The sequence below is a fragment of the Scatophagus argus genome, chromosome 17 (genome assembly GCF_020382885.2).
Source record: "Scatophagus argus isolate fScaArg1 chromosome 17, fScaArg1.pri, whole genome shotgun sequence".
NCBI classification, from domain to species: domain Eukaryota; kingdom Metazoa; phylum Chordata; class Actinopteri; family Scatophagidae; genus Scatophagus; species Scatophagus argus.
In genome coordinates, this window is record NC_058509.1 from 12,106,814 (window position 1) to 12,127,894 (window position 21,081).

The 21,081-nt window shown below is 41.6% G+C and overlaps 2 protein-coding genes across 4 annotated transcripts; one reads left to right on the forward strand and one right to left on the reverse strand.

Moving 5' to 3' along the window:
• The first annotated feature begins 225 nt into the window (after positions 1-225).
• Positions 226-7,623, forward strand: ccn4a (cellular communication network factor 4a). 2 transcript variants are annotated; one of them, XM_046417137.1, is made up of 5 exons: positions 226-510; positions 3,479-3,767; positions 4,747-5,001; positions 6,110-6,303; positions 6,390-7,623. In XM_046417137.1, the coding sequence occupies exons 1-5, from the start codon at positions 463-465 to the stop codon at positions 6,687-6,689; spliced, it is 1,086 nt and encodes a 361-aa protein (XP_046273093.1). In that variant the 5' UTR covers positions 226-462; the 3' UTR covers positions 6,690-7,623. The 2 variants fall into 2 exon arrangements, with proteins under 2 accessions (XP_046273093.1, XP_046273092.1); XM_046417136.1 differs by lacking the exon at positions 226-510 and adding an exon at positions 942-2,938.
• On the reverse strand, positions 7,216-21,049 carry ndrg1a (N-myc downstream regulated 1a). Of its 2 annotated transcripts, XM_046417134.1 has the most exons (17): positions 20,893-21,049; positions 16,317-16,391; positions 15,657-15,692; positions 13,451-13,556; positions 13,058-13,178; positions 12,643-12,705; positions 12,482-12,542; positions 11,657-11,743; positions 11,482-11,538; positions 11,289-11,392; positions 11,059-11,115; positions 10,898-10,949; positions 10,465-10,512; positions 9,955-9,990; positions 9,565-9,616; positions 8,472-8,774; positions 7,216-8,246 (listed from the first exon to the last, which is right to left on the reverse strand). In XM_046417134.1, exons 2-16 carry the CDS (start codon positions 16,371-16,373, stop codon positions 8,518-8,520), a joined length of 1,194 nt encoding a protein of 397 aa, XP_046273090.1. In that variant the 5' UTR covers positions 16,374-16,391; positions 20,893-21,049; the 3' UTR covers positions 7,216-8,246; positions 8,472-8,517. The 2 variants fall into 2 exon arrangements, with proteins under 2 accessions (XP_046273090.1, XP_046273089.1); XM_046417133.1 differs by having other exon boundaries at positions 7,216-8,774.
• Positions 21,050-21,081: the final 32 nt, after the last annotated feature.

Genomic DNA, 21,081 nt, shown 5'->3' on the forward strand with positions numbered 1-21,081 from the left:
GGGAATGGCCTCTCAAGAAAGAGACGGTAAAAGTAACCAATAACTCTTTGAATTCGCATATGGGCTTGTGTGACTGTCCTTTAATCTAAAATGAGGCAAAACTTACTTTGAGTGTCAAAGGGACCTCTGACTCTGGCCCTGAGCGTCTTTGGCTTTCCAGACACGCCTTAACCAAGAGGGCTGCCTGAGGAGGAGGAGGAGGAGGAGGAGGATCGGGTGAAAGTGGAGCGGAGGGAAGAGAGAAGAAAAACCCTGACAGAAGTATGCGGGCTCGTCCTTTCAGACCTTACGTCAGCCCGGGCTCTTTAACAGGCTGTCAGTCCCGGACCGGGCACACGGACGGAGGTGCGCCGAGATGACAGCGACGGGAGGAGGATGTAGCACACCTGCGGAGACCGGCGTGTCGAGCGTTTAAAACGGGATTAATTCTGGATTCAATGCATTTGCACTTCGTCACCAGTGATGAGTTGGCTCCTGTTGTGGATTCTAACAGCAGCCGGGATTCAACAGGTGGGACGGAGGATAGAAAACTCAGCTTTAATGTAATGTTGTTCTGTCAGCATACAACTCTACTGCCCGCTGGTTACACTGTGAAAAGATGTAAACTTTCTGTGACTTACAACACGTTTGTAGTAGTTTACTGTAGGCTTTTAGCGACCTCTGACTGGTTATTTTATTTTGTTTTATTTTAGTGTTGTCATGACTGTTGAGCCTGTATAGCTTATATGCTATTCCTGCGGGGATTTTACACGTGTTGGTGGTAATCAAGTCTTTTTTTTCACGGCAACATAAAGTAATTCATTTAGCTACACTAAAAAAAAGCTGTTAATATTCTTGTGGGGAGTGAGGCGTAATGTTTTATCTTTTATTTATTAATTTTTTTTGGTGAGCTCTTTTTCCTCCTATTGTAGCCTAATAAATGTCATCCAAATAACATCCTTCCTTAGAGATAAGTCAGGGCTGACCGATAACGGAAAGTCAGGGTAGATTTGACTGACCTGAAGCAATTTATTCCTTATAAATGTCTCTCATATCTCCGAAGAGAAGTCATTTTTCAGCCTTAAACCATCCCGGAGTTAAACTTGCAGTGTGAGTTTCTGGCAGCAGCGTCACTGCAGCTTTACTTTCTGTTCTTTATTATGTTTTAGCGCCATCTCGTGGTTATATTGGAACAAGCTTTTTAAAGGCTTCTCTTTTTCCAAAGTCTCCCCGCCGCAGTATCTGCCAGCTTTTTGAAAGTTTGATGCGTTGGCAAATTACAAAAGCAATGAGTTTTAAAGCTATTTAGCAACAAGAAAATTGATTAATACATTTCAAAAGATAAGAAAATATCTCTCTAAACAGTGTTATGTTAGGTCATATTAATACATTATATATTATGGGATGTTATCATTTTGGCTGATAATGTAATGTAGTCATGCAGTTTATTACATTCTTATTCTCATAGCACGTTATGAACAGAACCACTTAAAGTCATGTTGCCTCTTTTAGGTGTCTTGACCTTTTGGAGGGAAATTTAAGACGTTATTCCTGAGTGACAGGTTCTCCATTGCCCCACAGCATTTTTGGAAAAAGAGTTCTTTTTAAGTTTGACCGTGCCTGTGCACAGATCAGAGGTCATCTGGTGTGACAAAATGATTAAAACCAGCAGGGAGGAAAGGAGGGTCATCAGTCCTTGTCAGTTCTTGCACCACTTTCATTAACTGGCCATCACTAAAATACGACATGTGTTTGAGGTCACACTGGAAAACATTCAAATACATGATTATTTTGAAGTGTGAGTGTGTCACAAATATCAAGTCAGATTATTTTGAGATCACCAAATAATTGCTTCCTTTTGCTTGCAGTATTGCTAAAGTTTTCTTAAATATATGTTTCTGTAATACACTGAGTGCTGTTACTCCACCCTTTCCTGACAATAATGAAATCATGCTGTATTTAGTCAGCAAAGATAAACAATGCCAGGATGATGACTGCATTAGGCTTAGCTTGGTATCATAATTACCTTGTGAAACACCCCAACCCCCACCCTCTGCTCTCCTCTCTTTGTTGGGGTGATGGATGGTTATTTTTAGCTATGTTTGTTGCTTTGGTTCTTCTATCAGGCTTCAGGCTAAATTAACTCTTCTGGGGACTGGCTTAGTGGCACTGCTGTGATTAAAAGTCGTTTATCTGCATTAGCATTCAACATTGTGCACAGCAGTTATTAATATGACCATAATTCCATTGAAGTGGGGAGAACAAGCTCAGGGATATGACATAGGGTACAGGCTTGCATAAGATGATTAAGCATGTTTCCTCACAATTAATTATGGATTAAATGTGCGTGCACATATGTGCGTGTTTGCACGTGTCTGTGTGTCTTGCACGGATCAGAAGGTCCTTGCTCTGCTGTTCTGAGCATATGGTTAAAATGGTGATTTATGAGTACACAGATAATTTTGGATGTTCAGTGCATTGTTTGCCTCCCTGTCTACACCAGTCAACAGAGTGGCAGTTTGATGGATATGGTGTCTGCTCTTTAATGATTTTACCATCTTTTCATGTGAGTTGAATGGAAATTGATATATTATGTGTTTTTGGCAGAAAAGTTCCATATTAGGCTGAAGGATGTACAATTTTGTAGAGTGTGGCAGAAACATTACTTTTCTCCGCCTAAGAGGCAGTTCTCAGCGTCTCACTTAACGATGACCTGGAGACAATCTCCTGGCATTTTCTCAAGCACACCGTGTTCTCGGAACAAGCAGAACTGAAATTGGCCTCCACAAAAGTGATACAAGTTTTGCTCTGCTGAGACTCAAGCATCCTCTGGAACTGACCTCCAAGCACTTGGCTGTTAATGTGGCTCATGTGTCTCATTTTGGTGAAAACATCTGCTTTTAAGAGAGTGAAAACACACCGAAGGGGAGGAGCTGATGAAGTTACAGACAGGATTTGCGTAAGTGTTCAGCACAGTTGGCTTTTATAAATATGATGATGGAACACTTCCAGAGTGTTAAGCATATACAAGACTGGACATTGTTATTGATTTAATGAGATTATCTTCACTGGGTGTTTAATCATTTTTATAGTCTTATTTGATTTATTGCACAGCATGACCAGCATAACAGCCTACCATGTATTTCACACATTTAGGCATTGAAGCAGAAGTGTCTGTATCAGCAACTTTCTGAGACGGGGTTGCAAAAGGATTAAGGATGTTAAGAATATTGCCTCACCATACGGGGCCCTTGAATGTAATAAAAGAAGGCATTTTGATTTTGTGCAAACACAGAGACATAATGGCTACTGAAGTGTGTAACTTTGTGTGACGTGTAATGTATGTAATGAAGGTTCATTTAAGACAGTACAGAGATGAATTGATAATTGATATGGAATATGAGCTGTACACCGTGCTTTGCTAAACTGGATTTATTTTTAAGAAAGGTATTGTTGAACCTGTCTTTTAGGCTTAATTTTTCTACTTTCCTCTCTCCAGGCCTACTCCCAGAATTCCACTGCCATGCCGCCTGCCTCAGCCGTCACGCCCTCAGTGGTGGGCCTGTACAATCGTACGCAGTACTGCAAGTGGCCCTGCGAGTGTCCTCGGGTCACCCCGACCTGCCCACCGGGTGTGAGCCTCCTCATGGACGGCTGTGACTGCTGCAAGACCTGCGCTCGGCAAGTGGGCGAGGAATGCAATGAGGCAGACACATGTGATTACCACAAGGGACTGTACTGTGACTACAGCTCGGACAAGCCTAGGTACGAAAAAGGAGTGTGTGCATGTAAGTGTCACTCACAGAAACTGACAAGCAAACAACAGTTTTCACACAGCGGGGAATATTTTTGTTTATTTTCCGACATAATGTTTTAGGTTCACTATTCACACCGCGGTACAGGTGACCAGATTGTAACGGAGTAGAGCAGGTGTTTGCTGCCATATCAACACTGGTTGATGCACAGGTGTCACTTGGGCAGAATAGCAATGCATTTTAATGTGGGTGATTAAAATATTTTTAATTGAGTAACAACAGTTGCATGGATGTAAATGTCATGTGGGTCATATTACAAACAACACATGGAAGAGGCTCATTAACATCAGAAGCCTGAAGTTTAAGTATATACATTTGAAACAATATCCAACTCCAGGACATGCAAAAACAGCTTTTGATCTTTTTTAAGTGACATTTGCCACAGATGAAGCCCAAACTTACACCCAAATCTAATTTAGTTGCTCCATATGTTTCACTTTCACTCTAAAATACTAAATTTTGTGTTCTATGTTATTATATAGTTACAGAATAAAAGAAGGAAAGTTTGCGGTTCAAGCTGTAAGAAGGTGATCATAATACGACCTGGTTAAGGTGGTAATTCAACAGATCTGTTCGGGTTTTATTTCCTTCCATCCTTGTAATTTTGTCTATTGCTGCACATGCTAACTATACAGATTTTTGTTCACTCTGCACAAACTGCAGCAAAGAAATCTCTGTCTGGCACTTTTAACAAGAGTTAATGGAAAAAACATGTTAATTTATTTTTGTTACTTTTGCTTTTTACTGCTACTTTTGATTAATATTGTGTGAAATTAGCCGGCAACAGAAAGTGTCAAACCATAATGTAATTTGTCCTGCAATGTCACAGATTTTTGCATCAAAGAATATTTACTTTAATAACTAATTGGGTTATAAATGCAAAGAAATACGCCTCTTTGCAGTCAACCTAAATCTCTGTAATATGTGACTGCTTGTCATTCCTCTCCGCCAGATATGGTGGGAACAGGCTGTGAGCACGATGGTGTGATCTACCGCAATGGGCAGAGCTTCAAGCCTAGCTGTAAATACCAGTGTGTGTGCGTGAATGGGGCCATTGGCTGTGTAGCACTGTGCACAGAGTCCCAGCCTCCACGGGTGTGGTGCCAAACCCCACGTCGGATCAAAATCCCAGGACAGTGCTGTGAGAAATGGATCTGTGATGAGCCCAAAAGAGGGCGCAAGACAGCACCGCGACATGCAGTAGAGGGTAGGATGCCTTGGCTATATATGGTTTATACTTATACCAGGAAGGGGTGTTATATTGTGGTGCACCATGAAGTCGAGCTTCATTTTGCAAACTCTTATTGAATGTTTTTTTACAATTCCCAATAGCACTCCGAAATCCCCCTCCAGCTCAGTGAATGCAACACAGCTGCAGGCTGATTCTGAAATCATCAAGACGAGCTAAATTAAAGGGAATTGTAAGGAAACTAGAGACCGATAGGGAACCGTTTTTCAGTAGTGGGTGGATATGATTGGGTTTGTAAAAAGAACATAGTAGCAGCTGTGTTTTAAATGTGTGGTTTTCTGTGCAAACCCTCACACTATTGCTGGGTCATGTCCAATTTCCAGTCAATTAGTGCTGCAGGGCAGTGCAGAGGGAATACTGTGAACGAAGATATGTTTGTGTTGCATAAGGACACTAATCAGATCCAGATTACTTGGTAAACCCACTTTAAAGATTTAGATGGGGTAGAGCATACTATGGGGTGCAGTGTTCCTCCTCTGTTTCTCTTTGTCAGTTATTATAAATGTAGAAACTGTCATCAACTGGTGTTCAACAAAAAAAAGTAAAAACAAAAAGCAAGGCAGTCCACTGAAGAGAAAAATGTTGGACAGGATTTTGATCAAGCAAATTTAGATTATAGTTTCCAAATCTAGCTTGTGAATAGGTAATCTTATATCTTAATATCAATAAATGCATTTCTTCTATATTTTATTCAAACTTCTATTAGTTGACTCAGAATCAGAATCAGAAGCCTTTATTGTCATTGTACAAGGAATACAACGACATTGTAACAGCCTTGGAGTGGTGTTATTCTAAATCTACATTTAACTATGTAAAAGACAAGACAAGACTACTTTATTTGTATAGCCCATTTTTACAAGCAGTTTGTCTCAAAGGGCTTTACATAACATCGTAGCAACATCCTCTGCCCTTAGACCCTCACATCGACTAAGGAAAAACTCCCAGAAGAAACTCCAACGGTTTTAAATGGAACCAAAGCGTATGAGTGTACATCAAAGATGAACTGTGATATCTGTCACTGTTACTGCTTGTGCTCTGTTTACCTCACTTCTATGTGTTGATCCAGTTTCCCCAGCTGAGACCAGGAGCTGGCACAAGAACTGCATTACCCAGACTACCTCATGGAGCCCCTGCTCGAAGACCTGTGGCCGCGGCCTGTCCCTGAGGATCTCTAACGCCAACGAGCAGTGTGAGCTGGTCAAAGAATCTCGCCTTTGCAACCTGCGGCCCTGTGAGGTCGACATCACCAAACACATCAAGGTAGCATTTCTCTTTTACATCTTAAGCAGTCAAAGTCTAAAAGCTGGTTGAAGACTTTACACCTTTCTACTCCATTCCTCCATCAGCCGGGAAAGAAATGTCTGAACATCTACAGAGAAGATCTGCCTTCAAACCTCACCATCTCAGGCTGCACAAGCAAGAAACCATACAGGCCCAAATACTGCGGAGTCTGCACAGATGAGCGCTGCTGCATCCCCTACAAGTCCAAAACCATTGATGTAGAGTTCGAGTGTCCTAATGGGACGGGTTTTACCTGGAAGATGATGTGGGTCCAGGCCTGCTTCTGCAACCTCAGCTGCAGAAACCCCAACGACATATTTGAAGAGCTGGAGAGTTATTATGCATTCCCAGAAGTCATGAACTAGCGGGTGTCAGTCACACTCTCAGCCTGTGGGATCATCCGGCCTTTCTTTTGACTCCTCTTTCTTATGCAATAATTTGTATTGGTTATGTGTATGAATATGTACAAGGGATTTTCTTAAGGTCTTTTTTTCCTATTGGAAAAATCTGTAAATATGAAATGTATGTGTGTCTCCAGAATGGATTCATAAAACACGATGTGTCTTTGAAGAATATTTGAGCAACTACAAATGAAAGTTCAGTTCAATGAGTATGTGAAATACTGAACGCTTAATTTATTTATGGAGCTTTTTGCATATGTAATAACTCGTGCAATGTTGTTGAGATGCTTTCAGAAACAGTCAAACATTCTCTGTGTTTGAACACACAAGTCAGATTAGATAATAAGTCTTTACTGTATATATTTTCTTTTATATTTCATAAAATGTACTTTATGATAAATGTTAGTAAAAAGACAACAATGGACTCAGATTCCTAAGACAAAGCCTTATTTTAGGACCACATATGTAATAATGACAGGATCAGGGAAGATCAGTTACAAGTTTTTTTTATTGTAATTTTTTTTATAAATACAAACTGTTATGTCATTTTATGCTTTTCTACAGCATTAGATGGTGTGCATTGCATCTTTACAAAGCTGTGTATGTGTTCTACAAAGCAAAATGTTGCTGTAGTGCAAGTAAAGTATGGGAGTAGAGGGTGTCAGGTAAGTTCTATGGCTATCCTCATGTTAACATGTGGATCTATCACTTCACTGACCCAAAAATCCACAACCACATAGGAGCATCACGTCTAAAAAGTGAACAATTCCATGGCACATCTTTGTTCCATTGTGCTTGATTGCATAGAAATCATCATAAAAAAGAAGAAAGAAATATTTTTATTCTGAAGCCATGATCCAGTAATAAAGCATATGATGCAAAAGCTTTTCAACTTGAATTTCGGAATGTATTTTGATTAATGGCAAAGCGTACAGTCTCGTTGGAATGTACTAAAAATGATCATTTTCATTCCTGAAGATTTATTTAAGTCCACCAATGAATGGATGTATAAGAGTTCAAATAACACATAATGTTGAGAGTGAAACTCAAGGATAATGAACAATGAAATGATGAAACAATATTATGTGCAGTACGTTCAATATGTACTTGATGTCTGTCACTTAATTTTCAAAGTAGCAATGTGTGAGGCAGACTGCCTTTTTTATTTATCCAAGTGCCTCTCCGTTCTCGCTCATCTACAAATCTGCTCCTACGTACAAACGACAACACTTCAAACATGGAAAATAAAGAATAAATGATCATACAATTACAGTGAGAACAGAAAACGGTAATTTACAGTCAGGTATATTCGAGAAAGCTGTGTCAATACGGTAAAAATAGATAAAAACAGGACGAAGGAATGCAGAAATGGAAATTAAAACTTTTTTCTATGTATAAGAGATTATGAGAGATACATGTACAGGCTGGTGTGCTCGTAGCCACAGCTTTCTCCGACATTCTCTTCTTCGGTGTCCCCAGATGCTGCGTTGCCCCTTACTGCACACTAACCTGACCAACGAGCTGAGAATGACAAAACAGGCATACAGTTGACCCTAAGCTCTCATTAAAAAGACATCATATTTTCAAATTGGGGCGTGTCAGCTGCACTGAATAGTCTGGAGATGAGTGTCCATTGTGCGTTTTTGCAATTCCAGGTATGCTATCCTAGTTTCCCCTCCACATCGGTGTGTGTGTGCATAGGAATGTGTGTTTCTGAGTGTCAGTTAGAGGCAGCGCAGCACAAACCGAAGGGAACTTGAGAGATTTGGGCGTCTGGAGAGTAGAGGTTCACTTAGCAGGACACTTCGGTGGACTTGGGCACGGCTTGGTCCACGTTGCCGCTGGCCGTGCCGTCCATGGAGCCTTCTGTGTGGGAGCGGCCGCGCTGGTTCTCAGCCGTGTGGCTGCGGCTGCGGCCCTCGTTGGTGTGAGAGCGGGAGCGGTTCCCCTCGCTGGTGTGGGAACGGGAGCGGTTGCCGTCGAAGGAGGTGACACTGGAGCCGGAGGCGGTGCGGGAGCGGGCCAGACGGGTCATGCTGGCAGAGGGCACTGAGGAGTGACAAGGAGGAGATTGGTGGAGGAGGATGATTTAGTAATGTGTTGACTTAAGACTTTTCTAGTGCTCATTAATGTGCCTTCTGGGGTATTTGCACTGTACTTGAGTATTTTGTTACTCTGTATCTACTCCACAACATTTAACATGTAAATATTGTCTTATTTTATTCCCTTACATTCATCAGAGAGCTATGGTCACTTGTTACATAAGATACAAAATATAATTTGTGTTATACAGTAAATCGAACAACCTGAGAGCATATAAAATAGCAAGAATCAGACTCACTTCCACTAAATACAACACTAAAATGCTGTTTACGTATCTGTATCAGGAACGAACATCCAATGGTTTGATATATAATGCTATAACTGGTCATTTTAACTTAATTCTTGTTGATGTTACTGATAATACCTGCGTACTTTAGGAATACAAGACTTTTATTTGAGTGGTATGACTTTGGTAAATAACCTCAGTGCTTCCAATACTCTTCACTGTACACCCTGTAGTACAATAAATGTCTGGAGTTGACTTTAGGCTGAGTTTGAGTTACACCCCAGTGAGTACATGAGTCATTTATTAACTATCACCAAGGGGTGAGGAGGGGAATATAAAGCCAAAGATCTTCATCTCACCACAAGGTGGCAGAAAACTCACCTTTGGCAGGATGTTGTATATAAATGTATATTGCCACATCATAGCAACGTCATGGCAATATTAACCTAAGCTTGTCTGAGAAGTGCATGTCACCAAATCAAAAAAATACTGCATATTTTGAATACTTACTGTATCCCATTCCCTGAATGAAGTACTTGAAAGCTTCTGTCAGTTTGCCAGGCTGCAGAGAAGAAAAACATCTTGTCATTAATTATCATACTTGCTTACATAACACTGACCGACTCAATCTCTCATCCAGCACCTCACTGCTCAGGGTCTAAGATATGACAGCTGCCATGAGCAGGTGCTGCTCAGGGCGGAGGATTACAACCTGACAACTGTGGTTCATGTCTGCCACTCGTTAATGCTCTTAAGTGTAACCTTCTTATGCCATCTATCCATCCACCTGACCCTCTGCAACGATTATCCAGTTCTGTGCAGCCTGCTATAGAACATTAACAGTGTCTTGCCAAGCTTTTTTCCTTTCTTTTTCTGTCACACAAACACAGACATACACACCTGGTCAACCTGGGGCATGCCTCCGCAGTCAGCCATCTGGACAGAGGGAAAATACAAAAGAGACCATTAGCATTTAGCATGTTGGTCCTTGTACCTATGCACAGCAGTGGACACACCCCATTACCCCCCATTACACGCCACATGTCCAACTTGAACACGGCGAACACCTTGTCCCCGCTACCTCCAATCAGTGTTCCTCTACACCTTGAACAGTTAACCCCAATAAATGCCACCCATTTTAGCTCTAACAGCCAATTGGCTTCGGTTGTGCATCACAAGGTTGCCGCAGGCCAACACAAGTAGGTCAGCTGCAGCAGATTGTGGAGACATGCATACGCACGTCACCTCCGAGGACACATTCAGCTGTCCTAAACCTTGGTTAATATGTCACCAGGTAAACGCTGAGCCAGTGGAATCTTATCAGCCAATGTGTTTCCATCGAGGCTATTGTCATCTGAATAAGGATATGAGACAAGACGTAGGGCGGGCGGGCAGGACACAAGTCTTTACCTTAAGCAGGGTAGTCTTTGTTGGGTCCAGCTTGGTGTTGCACTCAACCTGTAGGCACAAATAACACTGTTTACTAACGTATCTTATAGGATTATTGACCATATTTTGCAGGATAAAAATATAAATTCCTATAAAATAATTATTTTATTACATTATTTGATAACAAGTCAGTAGTGCTTTTTGGATTGCCTGACCTAAAAGTAGCAGCCATTAACAAATTAAAACTACTCTTGTATCACTTGATTTCTGTTCCCACGTTTGTACTGTCTTTTAATCTTGAATATCTTTTGGGCTCAAACAGGTTGCTGGAGTGGACAGAAAACACGGCCAGCACAAGTTCACTGGATTAACGACGATGAGAAGTCTAATTATCAGCTTTAAGACCTTGTTTTTAATAGCTGTGTGAACAACAAGAGGTTGTGCTACAACTCACCACAGCGTCCACAGCAGGAGAATTGTCGCCAACCACCAGCAGAGAAGGGCACCTGGATAAAGGAAACACACTCAATTACAAATCCGCATTGGGGAAATATTAGATCTAATATAATGTGATCTGCATAAAATATGCTTTATTGTTGCTTGATGACAACTTACTTGAGGGTCCTAACGTTGCTTCCAGGGACCGGCCTCTCAATTTCCAGATCCCTCCGACTGTAGAGAGAGAGAGAGAGAGAGAGAGAGAGAGAGAGAGAAAGAGACAGAGAGAGAGAGAGACTTATCGAAAATCTTCAGCTGATTTCAGCTGATCTTGAACTTTCTAACCCTGGAATGCCCAGTTGTAATTTCACTCTGCAACATGGCGACTGACTCTTATGTGTCTTTACCTTTCATAGGACTTGACAAAGAGGTGCAGGTTAAACTGGTTCATGTCGTTCAAGATATGGTGGCGGTATGTTCCAATAAGGTCCTGGTTGTGATGGATTTCCTCCTGTGGTGACCGAATACAAAATGTGTTAACAACACAGTGAGTTGTACTAGTGGAGTGAGACTCAAATCAAAGCTCAAACAGAAGTGTACCTTTCCAAAGAGGTGGGTGATGATCATGTCAGGCACGGCATGAGTCCAGCCGCTGATCTGAAATTAGACATAAGAACAATGTTTAGCTGCAACTTGGCATTTATCTGCAGACTATTATTTTTAACAGCATAATAGTTTTATGCGCGTATGCTTCAGATATTAATGTGTGTGTTACCTTGTGGGCAGCCCAGTCCATCCATCCCTCAGCACATGGGTTGATGTTGATGAGCAACAGCCCCTCTGCCATGTTCGGGTAGTCCAGCTAAAGCACACACCACATGAAATTTGAGATTTATTAACGCATTAACGACACATATGGCTAAATACATGTGCCTGGGTTCAGGTAGCTAATGTTTTGTTGGTATTTTAAAATCGTGATGTGTCAGTCCTGGCAAGTTTTGGGTTAGTTTTTATTAAGCTTCATTTAGATCTCGTGGCATATTATGTGTTTCCTGTCAGCAATTCATTGTGATTGCTGTTCATAGGGTTGTGGGGTTTTTTTTCATTTTTTTGTGGACTTTCTGCTTTATTTAGAAAGTGACAGATGGAGAGAGACAGGAGAGAAAGGGGGTGACATGCAACAAAGAGCCCGAGCTGGTACTGAGTGCAGGCTTGGAAGGTACGTGCTCTACCAGGTGAGCTACCAGGGCACCTCTTGGTCAAAGGGTGTCAAAGAGGCTTTCCTGTTTAAATAAATTTTAAAGAAAAATATACTGCGCAATGATGCACAACAGATTTAGCTACAGAAAGGGCTGCAGCAAGGAGTTAATAGTTCTATCTCTGTCAGGCTTGTGTCGACAGAGTGAGAATCCCTACTGAGCACTGTGTTAGTGTTGAGCTGATCTGGAACATTCCTGAGGCTTTTATGCCTCAGCAGGCTCAAGCAATAAGCAGCATTATATTGCCAAAATCAGCAAAAAGAAAGACATTAGCTGGCTTTGCTAATCCTAGAATGATTAAAACTCATAATTATTAAGTCTGATCGAGAGGGGAAACTTACAGCAAATCTGGTCAGTATGTAGGCCCCGGCTCCAATGCCCATTCCAATGACGCTCTTTAGCCTGCAGTCAGACATGCATGGATACTGTTAGAACAACAGGTTAGAAAAACGTCTTAAAATAAAGTGTGGACTGCCTGTATGAAAACTGCAGCTTAACTTACCCAAAGTGCTTCAACACCAGAGGGAGGGTCTCAGAGAGTTGGTCCATAGAAGGGTACTCATATCTGGAAAACAAAAGATGTTGTTCCAAAATTAACTTCAGTTAATAATTCAATAATAGCTACTGTCTAATCACTGGCCTATATTGCTCCTAAGCACCAGCCTGTAATATCATCTGTGTTTTACTGTTTCCATGTCTTGTTCAGTTCAGGAAGCGTTAACATGAGGCAAAGTCCCACCATCAAAGCAGAGATTAGGCTGAACGAGATAAACACCCGTCCCAACAACACACTTGTCAAATTAGGTCGTCTTAAGTACATCCGCGGTGATCTACCTGTCGAGTCAAAGGTCTCGCATTAACTGCCTCTGTGTGTGTGTGCGTGTCTGTGACCGTTTGTGTTTGTGTGTCTGGCTTACCCAGTGGAAAAGGTGTTAGCTCCCTCATGCTGCCCGGGTGCATCAACGTGACACACAGCAAAGTGCTGCATGATCTCTGCCATGTCCTCATGGTTGAAGAGCGTGTTCCAGCAGGTTTTGTCTGGAAAAAGGAGGCAGACGTGGATAAGTTATCCTGGCCTGAGAAGTGGAATTGAGCTTAAGCGTGAAGGTTTGTGTAACATGCAGGTGTTGTCCCTCTTTGTCTTGCAGGATTTGGAAGAGTTTTAATATTAGAATGTAGTAAACTTAACATTACAAAGTTAGCTTGGGAAACCTAATCTGATCCCACATGGTGCAGTAATTCAAAATGCCCCAGGCTTTACAGCAACAGGTGGTTCACCTATGTAGAGCTTAGTAAGAAGCAAGGCTTACGGTTCAGTCCAATATCATGCATGGTGAGGATGACTGGTCTGTCAGCCTTGGGAACACCCTTCATTGTACAGTGGATCCTTCCATGAGGAGTCTCCACATCGTGCTCCTGTTGGTGCAAAAAATTACCAAACTTAGAAAAAACAATGTGCAGGTACAAAACAATTTAATAAAACATTCAAAAAGATAAACTTTATGCGGCAGAGTGATGTGTCAAACATGAATACATTTACCACCACTTCCATTGCAATTAGCCACACAGGATCTTCATTAATGCATTTCAGCAATGATGCATTTCCAACATGTTTCATTGTTGCCTCATTCAATTGCCAAAACCTTATCAGTACCATCAAAAGTTAAAGCCTTTTTTTCTTTCCTTTCTAAAAATTACTTAAACTAAAAAAACAACCAAAATACTTTGAAGTTTGTCTGATTATTCAAAGCATATTCCGTCCAACAAACCGTGAAACGTAAATATAAAAGCTACTCTCTATTGAAAGACAGCAGGCAGCATAATCCAACAAATCCACTGAAAAAGTGCTCAGCACAAAAATTCAATATTAGTCTACTCACGCTGACTTCAATCTCAGCAACAATCATTTCCACATCAGAATCCTCCAGAACCATGTTTGCAGGAGAGGAGTTCAACGCTGCTCGCTAGTGAAAAAGTGTGGTCGCAGTGGCTCCCTGAGCTATAGATCCAAATGCTGGTAAGCCTCTGAAGTTGTTTAGCCCTGCTCTGAGAGCTGCGTTTTATACCCCCACTGCTTACCAGTTGGCCTAAGCTCCTGGCCTCCCATGGTGCCTGCAGGCTGGTCAAAACAAGCTAACTCTAGACGAAGAGATCCCTAAATTGGATCAACCAATGTCAGACAGAGAGGCATTGCATACTAAGTTGACACGATGAGTAAGTGTGGGGTGTGTGATCAATGAGAAAATGTGCTGCAGTCATTATTCAGCAGTATTTCTGGGGAACATTTTCACACGAATGGCTCAAACTATTATCTCAAAATTTAACGCACCAGTAGACAGTCTTTCATGACTATAAAGAGCTCAACGGTCGCAACTATTTTGTAAAAATACATACTCAAAAAGTTATTTGCAATTCCAAACATATATGAATAACGTTAATTTCATTTCAAGGTGGAAGTTGTCCTGATAATTTTGTGTATTTGAAGAATTTTATTCCAAAATGAGACACACACTCTTAAGTGCAACCTCTAAAACATGAAAATATACGAGTGAATCAACATTTTCTGTTATTGGTTTGAATGTAGAGTAAATCACAAACAAACAAAAACCCTAATCTGCCCTGTGGTGACCTGACCTGCAAGTCTGCCACACTGTACAAGATGATCTGTTATTTAGTTTTCAAACTAGCTCTGACTGCATGGGATCTGCTCTGGGGGAACATCCAAAGAGGCATATAACCTATTTACTGGACGTGATGTACATGTAAACATCTGAGGATTCACCTAGCTCCACCTACCCTCCGCCTCTACAGGACACACTCAAGCACGTCAGCTACACAGGAGAGATAATCCTATACTGTGTGTTAAGTGCATGTTTGTATTTGTGAATGCAAGTATATGCATCACAAAGTGGGGAAACTGATGTCTGCCTGACCAGAAGATCCGCAGACTCACACACTCTGACTCCTACAGACTGAAGCCATTTTTTTAGGGTAAGATCAATACATGTCTGTTCTGTACCTTAAAGATTAAGAGTCTGAGTGCTGTCCGTGGTCCTGAGAACCCGCGCCCAGCCAGACTCTGAAGTACTCATAAACTACCCATAATGTGAGTGTGAGCATGTGTCAAAGCACTGGAGAAGAAAGTGAAAAGGCTGGTGCACAGGAGTTGTGCTATCCAGTCCAAGATGTCTTTCATCACTTTCAGTAGCTGACTGAATTAGCGCAGGCCCAATTAGATTTCAGTCCTAATACAATCACAGCGGATGAATGGTCATCACTGAGATAAATGAGCCACTGCCAGAGCTATGTTGATTAGGGGCGGAGTATTTCTTTTCATCCACCACTAGATGGTATCAGACCAGCTAATATAATAAGAAACAGCATAGAATCTCTGGCTTATACAACCAATGATTTTCATCGTCTGTCAACAAAACTGTCAAATAATAAAGCTGGGTTTACAACTGGTGGGACCAATAAAGGTTTTTATTTGCTTGTATCATGTGTCAACAAACATACCTTGATAACAAGCTGCTGTACAGCCTCCCTCAGACCCTGCAGGGAAAAAAACAGAGTGATGAAAATATAAAACTAATGCAATTACAGTGTAACTAACAAGCTATAATCTAATGTCCTCAGTGCGTCATCCTGTCACTGAATGTCTTTTCAAATACATATGACCTCATACGAGTAGAATTCCAGCTGTACAACTTTGTTGTTGCAGACAAACGATTAATGGTTGAACTGTGTTCTTTCTAGAACTCAGTGTTATAAGTGATGGGTATGGCAATCAGGACAAAGGTCAGCACACTACCTTTGTAACTAGTGTCTGGCACACAGAAGCTTTCACAAAAACCTATATATGTTCAGTCATTTGAGTGAATCCTAAAAACATTAATGGGTCACATTTTTGACAGAACAAAGTCAGAAATTATGGAGGGGATATCTAGTAAGTAATGTATAATGATTTTTGAGTATTTCTTTGTAAAATGTACCTTTTGGTGTTCACTTATTAGTTCACATATGCAGCAAAAGCCACACACAGACGAATGAACCACACAAGAACATTTTCAGGTATAAATCATGTAAGTTGATACAATACAATACTCAAGCGAACACATTTCTGAGAAGAGTTTTTCTGTGAACATTTTTTGACTTGGCTCTGTTCAGAATACATACCGGCAATTCCCTGTCAACCAGCAGGGGTTTGGACTCAACAACCTGGATGTCATCCATTTCAAAGAGCTGCAGAGCCTGGCAGTGAGACAGATCAGAAGAATTAGTGAGTGACTGGTTCAACCAGTGTTTCCAGAGGTTATGAGCCTTTCTGATGGAACATGCTTCAGCTTCTGCTAAAGGAAAGATATGTTTGGATAATACCTGGGAAAACTGGTTCATTGGTTCATTTTCTATAATGACACTATAGGCTGCTAGGCCTTCATCTCTTACTGGGTCGGCCCCACCTCTTCCTCTCTGTCCTCTCAGTTTGTGGCTCAGAGCCAAACATCTGAGGATGAAGAAGGACGTCTGTTTCAATGTCAAGATGAATAAGCAGAAGCGAAAGAAGTGGTGTTCAGGGAAGCTTCATATGAAAAATGAACACCCAGTGTTATACAGCAACAGGTGGATAGCAGAGAGAAAGCTGTCCCTGGCCACTATCAGGCGGCTCCTTCACAAACATCACCACATCCATGACATCTTCCCACCAACAACAATAAAACTTGCTGCCTTTGCCCAATTTCAAACTGTTGACATCCCAGCACTTAGGTAAATTGGTTTCCCAGATAAAATCTTCAACCTGCATTTTATATACTTTCCAAATTGAGTATTTAAAAGAGGTGCACTATGTGCCCATCCCGGTTTGTGACTGGACCTTTGCTGTTGGAGCTCCCAAATGGTGGAACTCTCAACCCATAAAAATCAGACTAACATCACTGTTAGCATTTAGATCTCCTCTTAAAATTTAAAGGAAAGTGTTTTATTTCTCTAATTCACTGCTGCATAAGAATAATAATAATACATTTTATTTATAAGCGCCTTTTAAAAGTGTGGCAATGGTTGGTGCATTACAGGATGTGTACTTCCATACATTCCAATAAAGCAACGGTCTGTTTGAAAGTTGAGGCGGGCGTGATTCCACACAAAGCTAACAAAATGAGACCTGAACCTGATTACAATCACGTACACACACACACACACAGACAGGAGCATGCAGAGGCAGGTGGTGTGATCTGCTCTAACATGCACACCACACAATTGGCCACCACACCCAGAGGCACAGAGAGAAACTGGAGTCTCACAGACAACTTGAGCTGAATACCCACAGAACTGAAAACTGAAGCAGTCTCTCACTGATGATAGTTTCAACATATTTCAGAAAATAGCACCGATGCCCTGTATGATGAGAAAGGCTCAAAAGGAAGAAGACGAGAGGGACAGACAAACAGAACAAGAGTGAGAAAAAGAGGGTGAAAAATGAAGAAATGAAAAGGGGGGTGTGAAGAGGAGCCAGGCATCAGCTTGTGCTGTGGATCATGATACTGTGTTGAAGTAGAGTGGGCAAGCTGTGGCTCTGCATGCAAATCAAATTAGCCAGTTCAGAGGGCTCTTTGTCCACTGGCACTGGTGGCTCCTGAGAGCCCGGACCCTGCCGTCCCTTCTCCCCCTGCTGAAGGGGGCCTTCACTGACAGACAGACACACAAACATACACAGGAAGCAATGGACTCCCGTGGTTTAACAAATCCCAGCCTCTTTTCTTCCCTCTAGCTCTGTCACTTTTGTGTTTGTCTTGGTTTCTGCTTGGTTGCGGTCGCTATGTTTGCTCTCGCCGGACTTCTTACATCTGTTTTGTGCTCTCTTACTTCTTTCCGTTTGTCTTTGTTTAAAGCCATCAACAGAAAACCAATCAACATCAACCTACAGTGGACCACAGTGTGGCCATCAGAGCGAGGTGGTCTTATTAGAGGAAGTGATTCATTCCATTTCAAATGAGAAGATGATGGCTGTCCAGCAGAACATGCCCTGGACACAATTACACACTCACACACACACACACACACACACACACATACGAACACATGCTCCTCTGTTTGGGAGAACAGAGACTGGAGCCAGCCAGATCTCACAATAGCACAGAGGAAGAGGAGTATCAAACAACAGGTTCATTTTTCTGCTGAGGCCTTCCACAACATGATGGCCATCACACTGCTGAAGCTTTGTAGGGGAGGACAAGAAATCATTCCCCCATTTAGATTCCACAGCCATGTGAGAGAAGGCATGTTCATGATGTTAAAAATCAAAAGATCTCAGAGCAATTCAGATTAGAAGAAAAGAAAAAAAAATCACAGGCTTTAAGCCTATTTCCAACCCTATTTGCAAACACGGCTGTGTAAAACCAGCCCAAAGAGCTCATTAACAAACAGAGTGGAGACCTCTTCTGTACTTGGCCACCATCACCACCTGTTAACAGGCTGGCAGCACAGAGAGAGAGATAGTCTGGCTGAGCAGCAGACTGAGGAAACTAGGTCACCTGCTGTTTACACCAGCGGTGTGCCTCCAACCGTTCGCCAGGCTGAACTAATGTTTCACCTGGCAAAGAGGGAGGGACTTGAATTAGCTTGAACCTGCAAGATTCTAATTCAAGGCAACAAGATATGAGTGACACTATGAGTAACACTTATTACGCAATGATTTCTCACATTAATTACATAGATGTAGATTAGCGCATGTCAAATGACTGCCATGGAAAAAACATTTAAATTATCCAGATAAATGCATGACAATTATGTAAAAGGGTTAGTTTGGTGCTGTGCCTCAGATTTTCAGCCAGCTATGAGACACCTGAAACAAAATATTAAAAGGGAAGTGATGTTTTTGCAGTGCATCTTTTTCTCACAGGGATTTTATGTTGCTGCTGCAGCAGGGGGCTCTCTCTTTAAAGTGGCTTCACTCCAAGATGGCTTCATGACATGGGCAACAGCCGCACATTGTCTTTAACTAAGTCAAACCAGTTCCCACATGCATATTCCCTATAAACTTGTGTATGTTTTCTTTTTTAAATAAATGTCAGGCTGTGGGAAGAAAACAAACTATTCACTGAAGCAGCTTTGGCCTGGCAGAAGTGAGACCGTGTTATGCAACTATGGACAGGAAACAGGGGGAGGATATTGAGATGATCTGAAATGTGTAGCCCAAAATCAGCTGCATACCAAGGAACACAAAGTCTGTAGTTTGCGGTGAAATACTCATACAGTTTCACTGCTTCTAAGACAACAGTACATGACGTGTGCTGTTGTACTCGTACAGTTTCACTGCTCCTAAGACAACGGCACACGTCATGTGCTGTAATAAACTGTTTATAAGACTACATTATTCTGCTCTTATCATCCAGTTGATTATCCATTGCTCTTTGAGCTTTGACAATAGCCATAATTCTCATGATTAGGTTTTATGTGTTGGTTCCTAAAAAGCTGACATTTTAAAAATCCGATGTTTTCACTCGACAGCGAGATAATGTGGTTTGAGCTTTGGAGAGAAAACAACATCAAAACAGATGCAATCCTGCGTAACACATTAGTGCTTGTTTTCCACGGTAAATCCAGAGATAGGACACACTACTTTAAGCCAGAAAATCCAAGTTACAAAACAACATGAGTCCAAACTCTTTCTCTGTTCGCTGAGAGATGGCGAGGGAGAGAGAGCAACATATGTACTGATTAGATTTGGAGAGTGAGTTCCAATTTTAGAGAGCGCAGAATCAAGGCCAGGCCATCCTTCCTCTATTGCCTCCATATAGTTTTAAATCCACGAGCCAGCAGCATCCATCTGCAGAAACAATGATTGCTTCCCTAATCTTTGGGAACTCGCTTAATCTGTCAAATCCCTGGTTCTGAAATATTAGCACAACAGCAGCAGCAGGCCTGATGGACTAAGCTGACACAGACCTACATTTTCAGACTGTAAAAGATATCAAAATGTGGGGGGGTCTCCTTTAAAACTGTACCTTAGTTGGTGAATGGGTGCCAGGGTGGAGGTCACCACTCAAAAACACCTTACTGTGAGATGTATCAACATTAGAGTCAGCTGGGAAACTAAACACAGCTGGAAAATGGGTCAGGATGTGGTGTTATTTTGATAGCAACCAACAGATGATAATATATACTTTATATTTTGGTAGACTGTCCTCATTTCCTTCTGTTGATTAACACCTTCTGATTCAGCACTATCTGCTCCCCCCCATCCCACCCTAATGCAAATTTTAGTTTTCTTAATATCGAGATTAGAAAGCAAAGAGGAACTGTTATACAATATCCTCTTACAGTATGTAGGCCTACAACCTTTTCTTGTGTGTGCCTCCAGTGTCACGTGTGTAAAGCATGCTGATCTACGATCCTCTGTCTGTTTACGTGCCACAGACACGGGAGCGTCCTACCTTGCTGTAAAATTGCCTTTTAGAAACATAGCACAATATGCAGAAATGTCCTCTCATAAAGTATGTGTACGTGTACCAACGCGCGCTTTGCTTGTGCGCAAATTCTGCACAGATTTTGGAATACATGTGAAATGTGTTAGTCTTTCCTTTTAAAAAAAAATAGGGAATGAGATGAAACAATGGCCTTTAATAAAGTTGTATCTCAGCACTGCCAAACAGTAACAACAACATGCCCAGACAAGCAGCGAGACACACGGCGCCCAGTTCTTTATTAAAATAATGAAAAGAATAAAGTAAGTTACTTATTTGAGGAGGAAACCTACCTGTTAACTTCTGATTGTCCTGAGATGAACACTCCCAAAACAAAAATCCCACAAAACTTTTTTTGTCTCTCGTTTCACACAGCGTAAATTGTTGCAGTGACAGAAGCTTTGTTTATAACGTGCGGCGCAAGGCGGATGTATGAGGGAATTTTATAAAGCCTTGGGGGCGTGCAGACCGCCCTACTTTTC